The 22320-nt window shown below is 44.0% G+C and overlaps 1 protein-coding gene across 1 annotated transcript in view; it reads right to left on the bottom strand.

Annotated features, from left to right (window-relative positions):
- Positions 1-22320, bottom strand: part of VPS35L (VPS35 endosomal protein sorting factor like) — a 124642-nt gene that overhangs the window by 99178 nt on the left and 3144 nt on the right. Inside the window, exons 2-6 of the mRNA XM_068967220.1 lie at positions 21390-21512; positions 18769-18793; positions 15479-15555; positions 11550-11678; positions 5870-5954 (exon numbers count right to left, since the gene is read on the bottom strand). Coding sequence (XP_068823321.1) covers positions 5870-5954; positions 11550-11678; positions 15479-15555; positions 18769-18793; positions 21390-21512 — 439 coding nt within the window. The remainder of the gene's footprint in view (positions 1-5869; positions 5955-11549; positions 11679-15478; positions 15556-18768; positions 18794-21389; positions 21513-22320) is intronic.

Below are 22320 nucleotides of genomic sequence, written 5' to 3' on the forward strand. Positions count from 1 at the left end.
AATTCTTCAGATAAGAATACTAGAGTGGGTTGCCATTTCCTCCTCCAGGGGATCTTCCCAACCCAGGGATTGAGTCTCCCGAATCTTCTGCACTGCCGGCGGATTCTTTACCACTAAACCACCAGGGAAGCCCCTGAGGCACTTGAAAATATGCTCGTGTGGAATCTGTCCTCAGAGGTTCTAATGTAAATGATCTGGGGCACAGCTTGGCCACTGGAAGTGTTCTTAAAGCTCTCCAGGTATGTAACTGAAGACGAGAACCACAGCTCCAAACCATGGATTCAATTTAGAAGTTCCTAAGAAGCCTCAGGGATCAAGCCCCAGTTCTCAAAGCTACCTGCCTTTGGCCTCCTGGCAGGAAGCATTTGGTTACCTGCAGTCACAGCCTCTCCAAGGCAGCCACATCTGATGCCGAGAGGCCTCCTGAGATGATGAGCACGGAACTCCGAGCACTGGGACTGCATGCGCACAGCACAGCAGGCCACGCTGGGCAGCCGTGACTTCTCATACCTCCTCGGGTGTGTGGACCCGACTTCAGAGAACCCAATGCCTTTACTCCACAAAAAGCTTACCATCTCTCCAAAACCGGCCTTCTTTTTTTTTTTTTTTTTTAAAAGACATTTTTGTATTTCACCTTCATATTCTAAGGGGCCTTTAACTACTAAACCATTTTCATCCAAAAGTGCTGGGTGAACATTTGTTTTCCTTTAACTTCAGTTTAGTTCAATCACTCAGTCATGTCCAGCTCTTTGTGACCCCGTGAACCACAGCACACCAGGCCTCCCTGTCCATCACCAACTCCCAGAGTTCACCCAAACTCATGTCCATTGAGTCGGTAATGCCATCCAACCATCTTATCCTCTGTCATCCCCTTCTCCTCCTGCCCTCAATCTTTCCCAGCATCAAGGGTCTTTTCAATTGAGTCAACTCTTCACATCAGGTGGCCAAAGTATTGGAGTTTCAGCTTCAACATCATTGTTAAGTTAGTGGACAACTATTTTGAGAAATAACACCTGATCCTAGATTCCTTTCCTTTCTTGATTCACTTTCTTATAAACCAAGGACACTGAAATACAAGAGATCAGTGACAACAGTTAACATTTTCTGAGCACCTTACTTTGACATTGACCCTGCCAGTTCCTAGAGGGGGACAGACATCATGTGCTTCCTGCACATTCTCCCAATTAAAGTTCTCCCCAGAAGTTCCCAGAGGCAAGGTCTACATTCCACAAGTGAAGGTGCGGGAACTTCACAATGGGAAATTCCACTTCCCATTCCACAAGTGAAGAGACCAAGGCTCAGGTTCACACCACCCTGGAGGATAGGCAAGGAATGCAGGCAGAGAGACGCCAGAGCCCAGCTTCCAGCTCTGCGCTCACTGCCTCCAGGGAAGTCCCAGCAAAAGCACCACCACGCCTGCGCACTGCAGACGCCCAGGGCGGTGTCCCGCATCCCCACCCAGCTGGATGCTCCCACGCTCCCACGCCTCGTCCACCACCACAAACCACCTGCCCCCCAACAGTAGCACGTGTTCCTGTGGAGCCGAGGGTAACAGGGACACATGCACAATGGACCTCCGCACTCCGAGCTGCCACTCAAGCAAGCGAGGCCCGCCCCCTTTGTAAAAGGTGAGAGCGGCTCTCTAGCCCCAAAGTGTAACACGCAGCCCCTAAACATGCAGGCTGCCTCGCAGGCCTGAGGAAAGCTATTCACAACAGATCCAGACAAGGGTGCCTCTGGGAATCCTTTGAATAGGGGAAACATGCCCACCGTTCCAAATTAAAAAAGGCTACAGGAGGTACCGAATGATGCTCACTGCCTGGACCACCCTCGTTTGGAGGGGGGCCGGGGTGGGGGTGGGGGGGGAAGGCACTTTTACTAGTTTCTTGAGTATCCTCCTAATGTTTCTTTAGGCAAACACAAGTGACAAGAAGCAAGTGTTCTAACTTTCCGTCCTTTCTTACACAAAATGGAACATACTCTCATGGCTGTTCTGCATCTTGAGTTTTTCACCCAACGACATAACCTGGGTACCTTCCACACCGGGACACAGCACGGCTTCACTCCTCAGGGGCTCCTAGTGCTGCAGTGCACAGATGTGTCATCTTCTGTTTAACTGGTCCCCTCTGGACGGTCACTCGGGTTGCGGGGATGAATTCCCAGAGGTGAGTTGCTGGGTCAAGGCTACACGCACTTGTAGTTTTCATAGAGAGAATTTCCCCCATAAGCCAAGTGATGGATAAGGGTTTGGGTGGACTCCGGGAGTTGGTGATGGACAGGGAGGCCTGGCGTGCTGTGGTTCATGGGGTCGCAAAGAGCTGGACACGACTGAGCGACTGAACTGAACTGAAGAGCAATCAAGCAGGTGCTCTAACTGCTCAGAGAGAACTCAATTTGAGCCCCAGCTCTGCCACTCACTACCCTGGGGAAGTGGATGAGCTGCTTTACATCCTTGTGCCTCAACCTCCTCATCTGTGAAGTGAGGATAATTACAGCTGCTGCTGCTAAGTCACTTCAGTCGCGTCCGACTCTTCGTGACCCCGTGGACTGCAGCCTACCAGGCTCTTCCGTCCATGGGATTTTCCAGGCAAGAGTACTGGAGTGGGGTGCCATTGCCTTCTCTGGGATAATCACAGACCCTACCTCACAGAGCTGTTATAAAGACGGCGTGACTGAATATCACTAAAGAACCTGAAACAGTCAGGCCCAAAGAAAACCCTTATTTGCTGAGGATTTCTCACCGTTATTCTCAACCCCCAGCCCAGCTAATTCCTAGAATACAGCAAGGACAGCAGGCATCTACACCATACCTCAGTCCTGCTGGCTGAGGTATGGGGTTGGGCTGCCACCACAGAGGCTGACAGAATGACTGCCCCAAATTCTCACAGGGTTAATATCTGGATCTGGCCAGGTTTGCGGGCTCATCGGCCTCTTGGAACTAGTCTCGCCCAGGGATGCTGACTCAGGCAAAAGAGACTTGCAGGAGGCTGGCGAGGGAAACCAGAAGGTCAATGTGTCAATTCGCCATGAGAACAGAACCGTCAACAGACACAGCTACCAGCCTCTCTGGCTGACTGACACCCTCGCTCCCTGAAGGCAAGCTGGGCATGAGGACAAGCTGAGGCCCAAGGGGTGTGTAACTGATGTCTATTCTGAGAGCCTAAAGCGCCTGTCTGTTCTGGATCACTACCCCCCACTTCCATCCCCACTGCCTCCCCAGGTCCCTGCCACCCTCATTTTTTACCTGAAATGTTGCACTGGACTCACAACTGGGCCCCTTGCCCCGCCCTTGCCCTACAATCTAGTCTCAACACGGCAGTCAGAGGAAGCACATTAAAAACTAAATCAGAACTTGCACTTACTCTACATAACACCTCAGTGGCTCCTCATGTCCTCCAGGTCAAAGCCCAAGTTGTTTCAACAGCCTACATGGCCCCCCAGGTTCTGGCCTTGTCCCCATCCCCTCACCACCACTCCACACAGCCTGCAGCAGCACCCTGGCCTCAGTTCTCCAAAGCTGCCAGGACTGCTCCTACCCCAGGGCCTTTGCACTGGCTATTCCTTGGTCCTAACTGGCCTCACGTTGCCAGCATGTGATTCATCTCTCACGTACTTCAAGGACTTGCTCACACATGAACCTCTCAGTGAGGCCTCCTCCAACCACCCTATTTAAAAGTGCAGCCCACCTCCACCCACTGCTTTGATTTGGAGTTTTTTCCCTCCATAGCACCAGTCCTCATCTAATATACAATCAGGTTTACTTATGTATTCTGTAAATCTCCTCTTTGTGGCACAGCCCACCAAGGCCTGGATTTTTGTTTCCTATTTGCTGACACTGTCAGTGCCCAGCAGAGCGCCCAACACCCACCCCGCCACCGCCCCGGATCATCTGAACCCAAAGATCCTAGATGTCTCTTCCTGGCTCAGTTAGCTCCCATTCCCTTTTCTCCTGGAAAGAGCATCAACCTTTCTTCTTTGGGGTATCTGAACTCTGGATTATCTGCACACTCCCTCCTCCAGAGCCCATAACTGGCTCAGGGACTGACGAGTGATCCAAGCCAGATCAATGAGATGAATTCCAAGACTTCTGCTGGCAAGTGTGGCTAGAATTTTCTTCCTTCTCCTGGGACTACTAGCAGCAAAGCTGATAGAAGCTGGGGACACCTTGTGGAGCTTGAGAATGAAGTCAACCCAAGAAAAAGTACTAGAAAAAGCCACAATTCTGAAGATATTGGTTGGATTCTTGAATCTAGCTATACCTAAAGCCAGAAATGACCCCTGGACATTTCAACATAAGCCGATAAATACCCTCCCTTCTCCAAGACTAGTATGAGTTAGTTTCTCTATCACTTGTTCCAGTTAATACACTCAGGTCCTCGGTCTCCTACATAGAAATATATGGTCTCTCTGAATGACATTTTGTTTCCTAACACATTTGACCTTTCAATGGGTTACAGGCTAGACTTGCCAGGTTGGGAGCCCACTGGCAAGACAGCTAACATTATGTGCCAACCTCCTCCGCATTCAGTTCTCAGAAGGAGACTATCTCCTAGTTCTTGCAGGGCACCTCACTGCTGAACGTCAACTACGGCCCACAGGCTACATGGTCTGGGCAAACTGCTAATGGCATGATGTCTTGGCCATTGACCACGAGAAGCAGCATGGAGACCTCCTGTTTCTCCAAGGGACTCCTGGTTAATCTCTTCCATCTAGATCTCTCTGCTGGGCTCCCAAAGACCATTTGGCTTGAGGGGTTAAGCACGTGACAAGGGGCAGCCACAGTGAGGCAGGAAGACCTCACAGGAGCTGCAGCCATCATCCACGGGGCAGAGGCTGGCGGCTTAGACTAAGGTTTCAACAGAGAAGACAGAAAATGGAGTACTGGGGAGAAACTGAGGAGGCTGAAGAGAAGAACTTGGTGATGGATTGTGCGTGGGGCATGGCGAGAAGATGCTCAGATTTCCAGAGTGGGCAACAGGGTGCATGGTGCTGCCGTTCCCTAGGACAGAAACCCAGCGTGGGTGGGGAAGGGCTGGGAAGAGATGCCGGGCTGAGTTCTGAACAAAGTGGGTTCCAGATGCCAGGAGCTGGCTGGCAGTGGATCAAGGCCTCGATAGGACGCGTGCTCCCCAGCCCACCTCACTTTGCTCACTCACCTTACTAGCCTATCAGAAGGGGAGAAACAAGTAATTCAAAATTCTTTCTGGAGGAGGAAATGGCAACCCACTCCAGTATTCTTGCCTAGGAAATGACCTGGACAGAGAAGCTGGGCAGGCTACAGTCCATCCACGGGGTCACAAGGAGTCAGACACAACTGAGCAAATGAGTGCATGAGCACGCACATGTGCACATGCGCGCGCGCGCACACACACACACACACACACACACACACACACACACACACACACACACACACACACACACACACACACACACACACACACACACACACACACACACACACACACACACACACACACACACACACACACACCTATATATATAATAGACAGCCAAGAACCTGCCGTGTAGCACAGGGCCTCTACTCACCGCTCTGTGGTGACTGAAATAGGAAGGAAATCTGGGAAAGACTGGATACATGTGTATGTGTAGCTGATTTGCTCTGCTACACAGCAGAAACAAGCACAACATTATGAAGCAGCTATACGCCAATAAAAATCAAGTTAAAAAAAAATAAAATTCTTTCAAAAACAGCACGGGAGCAAGGGTAAGGGTGGGGGTTTTGATTTCCCTCGTACTTACCTCAAAAATGAAACCACAACAGAACCTATTTTAAAGCAACTCAGCCATCCAACTTCTGGCAATCAAACTACTTCTTAGATTTAAGATGAATAAGACTAGTACTTACCAAATGTATCGAGTATGTCAGTGATAAGGACAAATTTGCTTGGATAGAACTGAATAACACTTGTGTCCGAAAGAAGCTTTGAGCACTAGAAAAAGAGAAGAGAAAAGTCACTCTGTCATGTCTGACTGGGTTGAAACACTCCAAGCCTGGAAAGTAAAGGATTTCTATAGACAAGTGCAGGTTTTTACCATGGGCCAGGCCTGGTGCTAATCTCTGGAGGTATAATTACAAGAAATACCACTGTGCTTTTGACAAAGGGAGTCGACTCTTGAGGAAAGGCACCATCACCTGCCTCCAGAAAAGCCACAACTCAGGAATCTTATCCAGAGGGTCTGAACTAGGAGCAATATGTAGCCACCAGGAAAGTCAGCCAGCATCCCTGCAGGTGACTCCATCTTTCCAGTATGGCCTCCTCTGGTTTATTTCAGAATAGTCTTGATTCTTAAATGTTCTTTTCTATGAAATGAGCCCATCGGTTCTCCAGGGCTTCTTACACTAGCATCTATTATTTATACTCACTCTTAAATTTCCTTCTAAAAGGAAACTGGACAAGTTTCAAAGAGTTACATGTTTCTCTGGAACTGTGCTCTGCAACACCAGGAATGTTTTGGGTTTGCAGGAAATTGCTCAATCCCTCCACCATCACCTACGCCAGAAGGTCACTGACATGTTCAGGACTCAAACCAGATTACAGCCACACAACGTGGCCCCGAACACCCCAGATGAAGTCATCTCGTATAATCAAAAACAAAAATCTATCTCTACTTTGAAGAATTCAAAGTGATACCCTGAAGTCTTTACAGATTCAAAAGTCTGGATAAGGAACTAGATAACCTTGCCACAGTTTATCAGAGATAAAAAAATGTCATGTAAAAACCAAAGCTATTTGGACATTTAGAAAGAGTCCTTTCATATGTATGCACTTTCAATGTGCAGTGAATGGCTAGAAAGTTCACCTTATCAAGATGTAGACTGACATGTGTTTTCAGTTTGGCTTTGTTACCCAATATCTAAATTATTAGATTTATCAAGTTTCTCTCTAGCATTATATAATTAAAAGTAAACAATGTGTCCAGTTTGTGAAGCAACCTCTCATAGCCCAGATGTTATTTGGAGGTTGGAGGTGAGAGGAACGTAAGCTGTGAAAACAATGGCATCGACACCAAGCGTGGCATTTGTATGTACACAGAGCTCCATTTCCTGACACCTTGCTTTATGTTTTTCACATGCCCTTTATGAGAGCTCCAACTTAAACAATTACCCCATGGGACTTCAGGGCTTGGAGAAAACAAACAGCTCTGAATCTTAGAGACTGTTTACAGTACACAGCGCTTGGTTCCTAGGGATGTGATATCTCCTGAGTTTCTACCAGAGCCCCTCAGAGATGAGTTACTGCCCGTGGTGAGGAGGGAGGGAGAGAGAATTCAAACAGAAGATTTCAAATTAAACACAGCTGGCGATTCCCAACACTGCATGTATTTGTCTCCCCAGCTGGTGTCACAGAATATAAGGTTTTTTAATCCAAAGTTAAAGTCATATAATGTTATAAATTGAAGTCACTATTTTGAAGATTCCACAGCTATTTTTTTTTTAAAGCTTTGCTGCAGTTTCCTAAACTAATAAAAATCAGGCACCCCGTGGTATGTATTAAAACAGAGTTCCTGCTCATCTCCAAACCGACTGGTCCAAACCACCCGTGGAGGCACCAGGGAATCAGCATTTTAAACAAGAGCTCCAGGTGCTGCACTCACACAAGCCCAGGACACACTGGGCTCATGAAATCCACAATCTGTACTACCCTCTGAATGGAATAAGCGTTCTACAAACCAGGGATTCTCAGCTTCAGAATAACCTAGGGAACTTTGTGAAATAACAGTGCCTGGGATTCTGATTGAGCAGCTCCAGTGTTCAGCTTGGAAAACAGGATTTCTTAAAGCTCCCAAGTGATTCTAATGCACAGCCAAGGTTGAGAACCATTGTTATAAACATTTCCTGAGCAACTGACTAGTTAATTACCTGCCTGAAATACTTGCTATCGAATTTATCAACACTGCAGAAAAAATACTAAAGGAATGTTTTTCATTTGTTGCCAATTAGTGATATTCTAGAAGGAAACACAATTTCAAAAACTAAGTTGGAATTAAAAAACAAAAATTTGAACCAAAGCAAATGAATAAATTAGAAGATAACCTATGATTGAGTACTAAAAATGTATGACTATATGGATGGATGGATGGGAGGAAAGAAGGAAGGAAGCAGACTAATCAGAGTTATTGCCTAGAACACATATTTTTTAAATCCTAAAAATCTGTAAGAAAGATACAAATAACATAATGGAAAAATGAGCAAAAGGAATCAACAAAAGGCAACTTACAGAAAAAGAAACCCCAGTGGCCAATAAACATTTGAAGAGATGCTCAATCTTATTATAATCAGGGAATTGCAAATTAAAATCACAATAAAATATGATTTTATTACCTTCTAAATTGGAAAAATTAAAATAGGAAGTCTGCTCATACCAAATGTTGGTAGGCTGCTGCACAGCACAGACGCTCACACTCTGCCACTACGGTGCAGGCTGGCACAGCTACTGCAGAACATAACTTGGCATCATCTGGAAATGTGGACGAGGCACACGCCGTATACCTGAGCTATTCTACCTTCAGGTATGGGCCTTCATTAGGGAAACACTTTACATGGTCACCAGCAAACATGACTAGTGTTCACATGGTTCATAATAATGAAAAAGGAAAAAGAAAAGGAAAGAACTGGAAACTCATCAACAGAATGAATGATACATAATTTATGCATCGGTAGATGAATTCTCCTGGAGAAGGAAATGGCAAATCTCTCCATCTAATCTAGAGGGTCAGCACAATCCCTATCAAAATCTCAGAAGGTTTTGGTTTTGGTTTTTTTTGGTAGAAATTGATCCTAAAATTCACATGGATACACAAAAGACCCAGAAGAGCCAAAACAATTTTGAAAAAGAAGAAAAAGTTAACAGACTTATACTACCTAGTTCCCAAACTTACCATAAAGCTAGCTATAGATCAAGACGGGTGGTACTGGCTTAAGGATACACTTAGAGATCTATGGAATAGAATTGAGAGTTCAGAAATAAACCCTTACATTTATGGCCAACTGACTTGACAATGATGCCAAGATAAGTCAACAGGAGAAAGTCTTTTCAGCAAATATTGCTGAGACAACTGGATATCCATAAGCAAAAAAAAAAAAAAAAAATTAATAAATTTAGAGACTCACACTATACATACAAAATAATAATTCAAAATGGACCATAAACCTAGATGTAAGAGCTAAAACTAAAAAACTGTAGAAAAAATAGGAAGAAATTCTCATGACCCTGGGTTATGCAAATAGTTCTTGGATACAACTCCAAAAGCACGGGCCAAAAAGGAGAAAACTGATAAACTGAACTTCATTAAAATTAAAAACTTCCACATTTCAAAAGATAACATTGTGAAAATGAAAAGACAAGCCACAGACTAGGAGAAAAATACATGCACATCATGTATTTGATAAAGAATTTATATCAAGGATAAAAAATTGTTACAACTCGGCAAAGCAGATAAACGAAATGACTTTTCAAATGGGCAAGACTTGAATGGACAGTTCACTGAAGAAAATATAAAAATGACCAATGAGAAGATGATCAACATCATTAGTCAGGTGGGATATGCAAATTAAAATGGCAGAAGATACCTCTTCACACCCAATCAGATGGCTAAAATCAAAAAGACAGACAATAATGAAACGAGTGATGGAGAAGATACAGGGGAACTGGAATCCTTGTACACTGCCGGTGGGAATGTAAATGGAGCAGCTATTTTGGGAAGCAAACTGGCCATTCCTCCAAAAGGTAAACATAAACTTGCCATATTATTTAGCAATCCCGTTCCTAGGAGTCTATTTAAGAAAAATGAAAATATATGCCCACACGAAGACCTGTATGCCACTGTAAACAGCAACATTATTCATCATGGTCAGAGTGCAGACAACCTAAATGGCCACCAACTTACTAATAGATAAGAAAAACGTGGTTATGCCTGCGGTGGAATACTACTCTGCAGGGAAAAAAACAAACTGCTGATGTAACAACATGGATGAACATCAAAAACATGGTAAGTGAAAGGAGCCAGAGGCAAAAGAATGACCCCACGTATATGAAATGTCCAGGAAAGGTAAATTCACAGAATCAGAAAGCAGATCAGTGGTTTTTCTGGAGCTGAAAGTGGCAGTAGCTATGAAAATGTTCTAAAACTGGATTGTGGAATAGCTGTGCAACTCTGTAAGCTTACTAAAAATTACTGAATTGTACATTTACAATGGTGAATTTTAGGACATGTAAATTATCTCAATAAAGTTGATAAAGTAAAATCTCACTACAGAGCAAATAAAGGGAACTGTGTTTCCTTTCTCCATACTCTGCACCTTCACCAGCTTTTTCTGGATAAAGAAGGTAGTCTTTAAAGTACTGAAAGTCAAATAATTACTATTCACCAGATGTGGAGTTAATTAAACACTTTTATGGTTCTTTTCTTTGGGTACACATGAATCAAATCTCCTCCAGATGTAAAACTCTTAGAAGTCACAGTTCTGTGCTACAAAACTCTATGGAGAGATGTTGCCAACGAAAATATTTTGAAGAAGCTCTTGTTAGTTTAGGTATTTTCTCACTTGAGCCACTCAGCAAGCAACCTCCATCATGTGCCGCCAGGATGAGAGAAACCTTCAGATATTTACTTTGTCAGCTAACAACTGTGATGGAAGGGAAATGGGCTTGGGTTTGCCTCTCTCATGAACACCAAAATAAATAGTACCTGCCATACAAAGTGTCATCCTAAACGCTTTCAAGTACCCAGTGTAAAGACTCTCAGACTCTCCTAACCCTCCTCCAGAAAAAAAGGTAAGAAAACAAATGTCACATTCCCATGACAATAAACAAGAATGAGAGCTAGTACTTCTGAACTAAAATGGCTGTTCAGCAATTCTGTTACCTCTGCTCTGAAAATCATAATGTATACATCATTCCTTGTATAGTGTACTTCCGGACACGTTTTGCCAAGACAGGATGTTTTTATGATTCAAGAGACAGGATAAGCTGTTTTCCCTATAGAACTTGCTCTTGTGATCCAAAAGTTGTCATGGATCAACAGGACTCAACAAATGTACCTCTGACACTATAAACACATTGTCTATACCACATCATTATACAGAACATGACCCCAAAATGCATACATTAGGAACATACAACCATTGGTCCCAAAGATACAAAGAAAATCTAGTCAAGAAAACCCAAAACACAGTTGCTCAATCTTTAGTCTATACAGATCATAAATGTGTCAGGGGCTGTAACAGGGCCAACAAACTGCACAACCCTAGGGGGACATCAGTAATTCTGTAATCTAGGGTGAAATTTCCTGGAATTACACAGTGCATAATCTATACAGCTGCACATGGTGGCCCTGGGATTAGCCACTGCATAAAAAACACTGATTCATAATCATGGACTTTCACAGGAGGTAGGTGAAAATGGAACAGGTGAAAAAATTAGGGTAAGACCCTGAAGGCAGGCCTCTGAAAACCCTAATTATCCACAAAGGAGATTTACAAAGGAAATTCTGGAGGAAAAAAAAAAAAAATCACTCAACCTGACCTGGATGACTATTTTTAGAGCCTTCACTTTCTGGTCCGAGGCCCAGGCGTCCTTCAGCGACTGGTTGAGCTCCTCTATGCGGTTCACATAATCCTGTTGAGTCAAATTCAACAGCTCCTTTTGGGATCCCTGTGGGCAGAAAGTAGAAAGATACATGTACAGAAGAAAAACATTTTGGACTTCCCACCAGCATGAATATTAGCTGAGTTTTGATCTGTAGGTTGTCCTCATATCCCAAGCAAGATCGATAGTTCTGCCTTGTGATCAAAGAAGTTCTTTGAGTTTTCTGCAAAGATGGGCAGAGGGCAATGATTGGGAGACTGGCCTGGAACGTAAGTCAGACCTGAGCCCACTCCCAGCTCAGTCACATTCTAGCCATATGACTCAAGATCAGCTGCTTTCCTCTCTGAGTCTCCTCTGTGAACAGTGATAACAGGACTTACCTTTATTCAACACATAGTTAATGGGGCATGTTGTGCACTAGGCAACTATGGTATACTAGATGTCCCAGATATAAAGTTGTGCAGAAAGACATTACTTTAGGACTAACAGAGTTTAAGGTACAGAGGACAAGATGGACCCTAATACAGAGACAAATATTCAGGGAAACCAATTCTACGAAGATACATATCACAGTGTATCTAAATCTGAGGTGTCCATTGTAAGAAGCACAATTGTTTTATGTATCACTAAGGAAGAAAAAATGCTGATGGTGGACATCCACCAATTGAGAGACACAGCTCAATTTCAGGGATATACAAATTTTGAGGAAAAGGTTCACCTTAGTCTAGACTGGTGGTCAAGAATGGTTTCCTGGAGCAAGTGATGCTTGAAACAAATTCTCAGTGGGGTGCAGGTACTAAGTAGGCAATGGAGGAGTATTAACTGGATCAAGAAGAGTGCATTCAGGACAGAGAGCAGACTCAGCAAAAAGCCATGGCAGAAGCAGGTGAGGTCATCACTTGGATGAAAGAACAACATATGTAAAGACCAGTACCACTGGCACACAGGACATGCTTATTAATCCTCGGCTAATTGTTGAGATGCTGATTACACTGCTCACAGGAGTGAAGGTCATGCTAACAATCACATGAGACCATATAAATCCATATAAATCCCTTTTATATGAATGTTCCCTGGAATTCAAAGTGAAGAGCTCTTTTTTTTTTTTAATTGAAGTATAGTTAATTTACAACATTGAGTTTATTTCTGGCAAGGGTTCCGTAGTGTGGTGGATATCACGTCTGCTCTACAACACGGAGTTCATTTCTGGTGTACAGTAAAGTGATGCAGTTATATCACGTATGTATACATATTCTTCTTCATATTCTTTTCCATTACAGTTTATTATAAGATACTGAGTATAGCTGCTTACTGTACTGTACAGTAAGTCCTTGCTGTTTCTCTATGTTACATATAGTAGTTTGTATCTGCTAATCCTAAACTCCTAATTTATCCCTCCACCCTTTTCCCTTTGGTAACCCTAAGGGGGAAAAAAAAAAAAGTTTTGTAAGTCTAGAGCTTGTTTTTGTTTTGCAAATAAGTTCATTTGTATCATATTTTAGCTTCCACATATAGGTGGTATCATATGATATTCATCTTTTTCTGCCTGACTTACTTCACCTAGTATGATAATCTTTCGGCCCATCCATGCTGCTGCATGTGGTATTCTTTCATTCTTTTTATGGCTGAGTAGTATGCCATTGTGTATATGTACCTCATTTTCTTTAGCCATTCATCTGTTGGTGGATATTTACATTGCTTGCTTGTCTTGGATATTGTAAATAGCGTTGCTATGAACGCCGGGGTGTATGTGTCTTTTTGAGTTAAGAGTGTTCTCCAGATACACGCCCAGGAGTGGGATTGCTGGAACAACTCTTTATTAAAGAAATAAAAGAGGAGGTTCAGGAAATGTGAACTGATCCCAAATGTTCACTTGAACAGTAAGATAGGATTCTCCCTGCCCCTTTGGTGTAGGAGGAGCCACATAAGTAGTTTGGACGAACGGGTGGTGAAGCGAGCTGCATGTGTCCCTTCTGGGCTGAGGCAGTGAGACGTGACCCTATCTCCAGCTCTGCTGTTGACAAGCCCGGAACCATCTGTTGAGATGGCAGCACCATGAGATGGTGGTATGCCTGTCACCTACACTGAGTGAGTAATGCGAAAAGAAATAAACCTTTGCTCTATTAAGCCACTGAGATATCGGGGTTCATTTGTTTACAAACTTGCCTTGTCCTGACAAATATACCGTGTTAACCTGGAAGCCATGTCATCTGCTGCTGTGAGCAGGGAGAAGCCAGGTAACCATTCTGCAGAAAAACAAAGACAAAAACAAAAAAAAAAGGAGAACTAGGAAAAGTCTGGAGGCTACACAGAACCAAGAGAGGCAGAAGACAGCTGCCGGGGTTCTGGATGGTTTTTCAGCTCCTACTTCCAGGCCTGTGTGCCCTTGCATTCAGTGTACCCTTCAATACAGTCCTTATTTTCCACATAAACCAGTTCAAGTGAGTTTCAGTTACTCAACAGACAACAGAGCTTTGATAAAACCCTTGGCATTTCCCTACCAGCCAAGGTTGGCTGGTGACATGCAGACTGGGGCTCTCAGGCACCCTAATTCAAAACATCATTACTGAATTGAGAAATAAAATATTGGCTATTAGACTCTGCTGAGCAGCTAACAACTCTGGTCTCAGGGCTATAAGGACCCAGAAACCAGAGGCAAAATGTAGAACAGAGCAATGGCAACTGCTATTACATGGAAAGAAAAACTGAAAGTGAAGTTGTTCAGTCGTGTCTGCCTCTTTGCCACCCCATGGACTGTAACCTATCAGGTTCCTCTGTCCGTGGGATTTTCCAGGCAAGAATACTGGAGTGGGTTGCCATTTCCTTCTCCAGGGGATCTTCCCAACCCAGGGATTGAACCCAGGTCTCTCGCATTGCAGGCAGACGCTTTACCATCTGAGCCACCAGGGAAGCCACTATTACATGGACCTTTGTGATTCCAAGGCATTCCCATTCAGCTCTGTATTATCTCCATTTTACAGATGAGGAAATGAGAACAGTAAGATGGATGCCCAAGGCTACCCTGTTAATAAGCAGTTAAGCTAAGGCCTCTAGACTCAGAACAGTGCTGACATCAGCTAACACTTGCAAAGCCTGTACAATGTGCTAGGTGCTGGTCTAAGCACTTCACATGCATTAACTCATGTAATCCTCTGTATTCACCTTACAGATTAGTAAACTGAGGCACAGAGCTCAAGTTCTTAAGCACCTTGTCCCAAATTACAGAATTACCGAATAGTAGAGCCAGGATTCAAATCCAAGGTCTGGCTCCAGAGTTTGCCCTCTTACCTACCAGTCTCACCCCGACCCAGGAACCAGGCTAGTAATGTTTATGAGTGAACTGTGCCAGGGAGAACTACGCAATCTGGATGGTGCACATCCACGTTAAACATGAGACTGTGAGCCCACAGTTAGGTGGAATTCAAGAGAATCCAGAAATCTAGATTCATACGTCAATTTTTATGAGTTGGCAAAGGAGCCGTGTTCTTTAAAAGCACGGGCAGGCTAATGAAAGATTCCAGCAGCAGAGCAGCTGCGAGCAGCCTCTGCAGCAGGCACGTCCACGCCACACTACACAAGGCAGCTTCCCAGTAGATGATTCCAGTTGGCTTCCCCAGTTAACTTCTGTCCCCAGACGCCCTGGGTTTGCTCAAGTATCACAGTGAGAAGGACGCCTTCGGAAAACCAGCCCGAGCTCGGCCAACCGCACCACTGGCATCTTTCCCCGGACTGGTTGGTGCCTCAGGAGGCCTGAACACAATGCACAGCTCGAGGATTAATCAGAGAGCAGCCATCGAGATTGACTTCGCTTGGCAGAAGCACCAGAAGCATCACTGCTCCCGGGATTCAGCAAATGACTCGCTCACCTCCTCAAAGTCATCCAGCTCCTCCAGCCTGGTCCGAACCTTCTCCGACATTGCAGATGTGGCGGTCCCAGCTTTGCCTAGAAAGAATGGATTTATGTCACATGGGTGGCTTTCCTGTGTCACCAATCCCCCCAAAGGAAGGCATCAGTCACTCTACGCTTCATCATGAATAAAGAGGCTGGGGAACAATTTTATTACAGACAACTCCCTGAGATTTTGAAAGCAACATCCTTACAAAACCCAAGTTTCATTAGAAACATTTCTGCCTAGGAGCTGTTCGTGGGAACACAGCGGGCCAGCCTCAAAAGGGTTCCATGACATTTGATATTTACAAACTTTTCACTAAATCATTTGTTTATTCCTAAAGAAAGGCAGTCCAGAGAAGGATGCCAAGAATCCATCATTTAGTTGTTTTCCTCAAACAAAAGGCCCTCTCAGGCTTTACTCACAGTGTAGAATTGTTGTACTAACAACTAACAGAACAACAATCCCACTGTCCAGAAGTGGAAACACTAGGGCTTCAAAGCCCTCTCTTCAAGCAAACAGGACTTGTGAGCCAGCCGCCTTTCCTCGTCCATCAGCACGATTCTCATCAGCAGGGACTGGAGGGAAGAAAAGGAAAGGACCCCAGGCCATAGGCCAGTCACAGGGCAGGGCTCTCTGCCCAGCTGCCTGTTGTCCTCTGGAGCCTTCTATTTCAGAACCCTTTCTCCATCTTAAGGGGGTTTCTGTTCTAGACCAGAGGCCCGCTTGCTCCTGCCTACCGAACTCACTCTCAGGAACTAAAGTTCACTCTTTTAAGGCACTGGTTTCGTAGCTCTGGTGTTAATGTGCAGATTTGCTGGGATCAGTTGAGAGCATGGTACAACTATTCAATTACTAACAACTACTAAGATTCCAAATAATTTGATTTTTTGACCTGGTTTCTACTTTCCCCTTTATTTTGAAATATATCACAGAACGTGCATATTTGTACATTTTAGCAGACCATCATAAAACCTTTGTTAAGAGTCCCTTGGACAGCAAGGAGTTCAAACCAGTCAGTCCTAAAGGAAATCAACCCTTCATTGGGAGGACTGACGCTGAAGCTGAAGCTCCAATACTCTGGCTACCTGATGCAAAGAACTGACTCACTGGAAATGATCTTGATACTGGGAGAGATTGAGGCTAAGAGGAGAAGAAGGCGACAGAGAATGAGACGGTTGCATGGCATCACTAACTCAGTGGACATGAGTTTGAGCAAAGTCCAGGAGATAGCAAAGGACAGGTTAAGTCTAGCGTGCTGCAGTTCACAGGGTGGCAAAAAGTTGGACACAACTTAGCGACTGAACAATAACAACATAAAACCTTCGCAGCCACCACCCAGATAGTATATTTTCTTGCTTCACCGCTAACTTTAGTTCATTAAGTTTACCCACGTCGTTGCACAGAACTGCAGCTAACTCATTTTCATTGCTGCTTAGTATTTTCCATGGTGTGAATACACCACAAATTATTTCTTATTTTAGCATCAACAGATGTTTGGGTTGTATCTTGTTTGGGGCTCCTGTGAACAACACTGCTGTGAACATTTCTGTGCGTGTCTCCTGGTTCCTATATGCATGCATTTTCTCAGGGCAGTGCGGCTCCAACTTTTACAATAATCACTTAAGAATGTGTTAACATGCAGGTTTTGATTTTCAGTAGGTCCAGCAGGGCCTGTGGCTCTGCATATCTAATGAGCTCCCAGGTGATATCACTGACCACACTTCAAGAAACGTGGACTTGGGCAGAGTTGAAACAATGCATTCTCCAGAAGGCTATATATAAGTATTTTAGGTTTTGTGAGCCATACAGTCTCTGCCCCAACTTCTCAACTATGACACAAGAGTACAAAAGCAGCCATAGACAATGTGTACACAAACCGGCATGGCTTTGTTCCAATATAACATAATTTACACAATTAAACCAGATTTGGGCCAGATGTGGCCTTGAGGATACAGTGTGCCACTTTCTGATCTAGGGTATACTCTAATAGTGGAACTGCTAAGGAAAAAGGTTGGGCCATCTTCAATTTTAACAGAGAATACAGAAGTGCTTTACACAGTGGTTGTGTCATTTTATACTCCCAACAGCGTCACATGACGGTTCCTGTTGCTCTACATTCTCACCAGCTAGTGATATGGTCACTTTTTGATCCCTCCAAACTGGGAGACATGCAATGCTGTGATTTACTTTTTTAATGGTTTGGGGTCAAAGTTACGCCTATAACAAAGGTGCCCCCAGTCTCTTGATTTCTAATGTGCTGTCTCAATCTGCAGAGAACACACAGAGTTGTAGCTGCCACACCAGCAATTTGCAATACAGCACGCCTGTGCACCTCTGCACCCCAGTGATACAGGAGCTAAGTCAATGGCTTCAGAATCACCCAGGAGCTTCAAAAATGGAATTCCTGGGATCCATTCTGCAAGATTACTTTGATAAGCAGAGTAGGACCCAGTGGTCTATATTTGCATGAAATATAAATATATATTTATATATATAATATATATGATGTATTATATATAACTTCCCTGGTTGCTCAGATGGTAAAGCGTCTGTCTACAATGCAGGAGACCTGGGTTCAAGCCCTGGGTTGGGAAGATCCCCTGGAGAAGGAAATGGCAATCCACTCCAGTACTGTTGCCTGGAAAATCCCATGGACAGAGGAGCCTGGTACGCTACAGTCTATGAGGCGGCAAAGAGTCGGACACAACTGAGCGACTTCACTCACTCATATATTTATATGATGTATTATATATATATAAAAATATATATTTATCCCCAGATGACCCTGCTGCAAAGCTAGTATGAGATGCTCTGGTCCAGACAATGTCTCCTGGCAGAATAAATTGAGAACTGCTGTGTTCAGGGACCAGTGGCTGGTAAAACTGAATGTGTGTTTCCCCTTATTGGCGGATCTGTGTTAAGGGATAAAGATGTAAAACAAAGGAAAGAATCTCTAAAAAGGAGAATTTCAACCATTCCCCAGCCAGTGAGGTGGCATACAAGAGGGGTGACTGCCGCCATGTAACCCCAAAATCAAGGTTTCTGTTTTACTCCTAGTAGTAGCCTCTTTGGTCTTTTTTTCTTTCATTCATCATCTAAGTATGTATTTCAATTCTACTAAGTCTATGTATAACCTAGGAAATAATAGCTTCAACTGAATTAAACATCAGGATTGGATACTACAAACTTTTTCTCTTTGGAAAGGTATTTCAAAGGTAATGGGAGAATTCTCCACCAAAACAGTAACAACAACAAAAACTCACCTTTTTCAGATCCCATAAAAAGATTCTGCAGAGGCAAAAAAAAAAAAAAAACAATTATTAATATTTTTTAAAACTTACTGGATTCTATATCAAAAACTTATAAATTATTATCCAAGTAGCAATAAGACCACATGAGCCATCGTTTTGTGATAAAGCCATTTACTTATCCAAATGAAAAACAGAAATATTTATTCAAAGGAAGAAGATACAGCTCACTAGAAACTACTAGAGATTCCCATTTCTAGTCAATTCAAGACTCTCAAAGCGAGACAAGGAGCAAGATTTTGAGAACGATGGTGGCCTGTGAGAGCCTCCAGCGCACTCTAATAAATCAAGGTTTCATAACCTTGGCAATACTGATGCTAAGGGGTGGAAAACTGTTGTGGGGGGCTGTCCTGTGCATTGCAGGATGTTTAGCATGATCTCTGTTTTCTCCACATTAGATACCAGCAGCACTCCCATGGCTGTGACAACCAAAATGTCTCCAGACATTGCCACATTTCACCTGGGGAGTAAAATTACTCCTGGTTGAAAATCACGGCTCTATATTAACTCAATGCAATCAGAAAACAGTAAGAAAAAAATTTAAATAGACCAGCAATTCTGCCACCATTCTTTTTAACAAGTACAGACTGGAAGAAGGGATTTGAACCTTCCTAGCTGCTACTGAGTTCACCCCTTCCTCCCTACTCACAGACCCAATTTCTGATGGATGCACTGTGAACAGCCCATGATGACCTTCAAGACAAACGTAACTGGACGTGTGGAGTGAACTCCAGGAAGTGTTCTTGAATGTGAGACGGTGCATCCCACTTCTCCCCTTGCACTGTCTAACAATTTGGACATGAGGTGACACTAAGCAAGACAGAGCAGCAAGACAGAAAGAGTCAGGGCCCTGGGGACTTCAGAGGTGCCACAGCCCTGGACCACCAGCCTCCAGGCATCTTTCCAGTCTGAAGAGAGATGAAGCCTTAGGGAAGGCTTCAGTTACAAGCTAGCCCTCAAGTACATAAGCATTAACCTGCTTACCCCAGTTGAGCAACTTGCAGAGTACGGGGTAAGCCCCGGTCATGAGCCAACAACTTGACCTAGTGGCCTTCCTCTAAACAAACAGTGAACTTCTGGCCCTGGCAGAAAATCCACCAGTGGGACTCTCTGAACAACAGTAAGAAGTTAACCTTCAGGATGGCCCTCTCCTCCCCTCATAACTCTCACCTCCCCCAGAGATGGGACTGTGTGACTCCTATTCTTTTTCTGAACTGTGCCCGATACCTGATTCTTAACACATTTTTTGAGCAACCAATCAACATGTTTTAAACCAACTAATACTGACGTATCAACTGAAAAAGAAACTAGGCAACATAATTGTGATACTGTGATTTATAATAAGAAATACATGCTTAGTCTTTGTCTAGATACAGGGCACAAAACTCCTAATCCTTGGAATTTCCTAGATGAGAACAATCCAGGGATCTTTTGTTATGTTAATGAGGTGGATTTTTTTGCAGCACCAAAGGATGAGGGCTGTTTCTCAGGGGAAGCAACCTTTCAGTGCCACCTCCCTGATTTCCCAAGAGGAGAGAGGGACTAGGGGCAATTACCAGTGGCCAACAATTTAACGAATCCTCCCATGTAATGAAGCCTCCATAGAAACCCAGAAAGATGGGATTCAGAGAGCTTCCAGGTTGGTGAACCAGAACACATCCGTATGCTGCCATGCTGCACACCAAACTCCATGTGAACAGAGGCTCCTTTGTTCAGAACCTCACTCTAGGTATCTCGTCTCGTATTGGTTCATATCCTTTAATATTCTTAGTAATAAACCAGTAATCAGGTGAGTCAACTGATTCCTCAGTTCTGTGAGCCATTCTAACAAATTATTGTGTGCTTAGCCGTTGTGTCTGGGTCTTTGTGACCCTTTGGACGGTAGCCCACCAGGCTGTTCTTGTCCATGGGATTTTTCAGTCAAGAATACAAGAATGGGTTGGCATTTCCCTCCTCCAGGGGATCTTCCCAACCAAGGGATCAAACCCACCACTCCTGCATCTTCTGTACTGCGGGTAGATTCTTTACCCACTGAGCCATCAGGGGAGCCCAAAGTGTTAGTTGCTCGGTTGTGTCCAGCTCTTTGCAACTCCAGGGACTTTAGCCCAACCAGGCTCCTCTGTCCATGGAATTCTCCAGGCAAGAATACTGGAGTGGGTTGCCATTCCCTTCTCCAGGGGATCTTCCCAACCCAGGGATTGAACCTGAGGCTCCTGCACTGCAGGCAGATTCTTTACCATCTGAGTCACTAGGGAATTAATAATAAGTGAACCCAAAGAGGTGGTCATGGGAACCTCTGACTTATCGATAGTTGGTCAGAAGTAGAGTAATAACATGGACTCTTGACTGGCATCTGATGTGGGGCTGAGCCCTTAACCTGTGGGATCTGATGCTTTCTCCAGTATCACAATTGAGTTGATTTACAGGACACCAAACTGTGTTGAAGAATTGCTGGTGGGGTGAGGGGCAGTGGGCGGGAACCTATATGCTGGAATCAGGCACAGAATCATAACAACAAAAAGAACTGACTACTACATCTGAAGCAGACACTGGAAGAAAAGTGTACTGGCACTTACAATAGAGAGCTTTTCCGTGGTAGTGTACCGGGCAAGGATTTCTCCTCGTTTGCTGGCCCAAGGCTCAAAATCTGATCCTACAATGGAGTTATCATCCCTGTCACGTTTCTTTCTGGAGTTGTCCTAAGGAAAGGCAAGACAATCTCTTCACCAGCAATCATTTTAAAAAGTATAAGTAACCATGATGATGAGGGTTGATAACAGTACTGGATAACTGAAATTTACTTAGACAGTAGAACTTAAATGTTCTCATAAAGAAAAAAAGGGTAAATATGTGAGGTGATAGACAAGTTAACCCAATGTACGGAATATTTTCACATGTATATGTGTATCAAACCATCACATTGGACATTTTAAATACATTTCAATTTTATTTGTCAATTATACCTCAACAAGGTTAAAAAAAAAAAAAAAGGCATGAACAGAAGGCCTTTACTGTAGAATATAATAATCCTTACAAGGAGGAAAGAAAGTGAAAGTAAAGTCACTCAGTTGTGTCCAACTCTTTACGACCCCATGGACTGTAGCCTACCAGGCTCCTCCGTCCATGGGATTTTCCAGGCAAGAGTTACCAGAGTGGGCTGCCATTTCCTTCTCCAGGGGATCTTCCCAACCCAGGGATTGAACCTCCCACACTGTAGGCAGACACTTTATCCTCTGAGCCTTACAAGGAGGAGACCTCCTTATTTGTGAGGAAGCCTTACAAATACCTGAGAAAAGAAGAGAAGGGAAAGGTAAAGGAGAAAAGGAAAGATATACCCATTTGAATGCAAAGTTTCAAAGAGTAGCAAGGAGAGATAAGAAAGCCTTCCTCAGTCATCAATGCAAAGAAATAGAGGAAAACAACAGCATGGGAAAGACTAGAGATCTCTTCAAGAAAATTAGAGATACCAAGGGAACAGTTCATGCAAAGATGGGCATAATAAAGGAC

Source organism: Capricornis sumatraensis, chromosome 3 (genome assembly GCF_032405125.1).
Source record: "Capricornis sumatraensis isolate serow.1 chromosome 3, serow.2, whole genome shotgun sequence".
Classification (NCBI taxonomy): domain Eukaryota; kingdom Metazoa; phylum Chordata; class Mammalia; order Artiodactyla; family Bovidae; genus Capricornis; species Capricornis sumatraensis.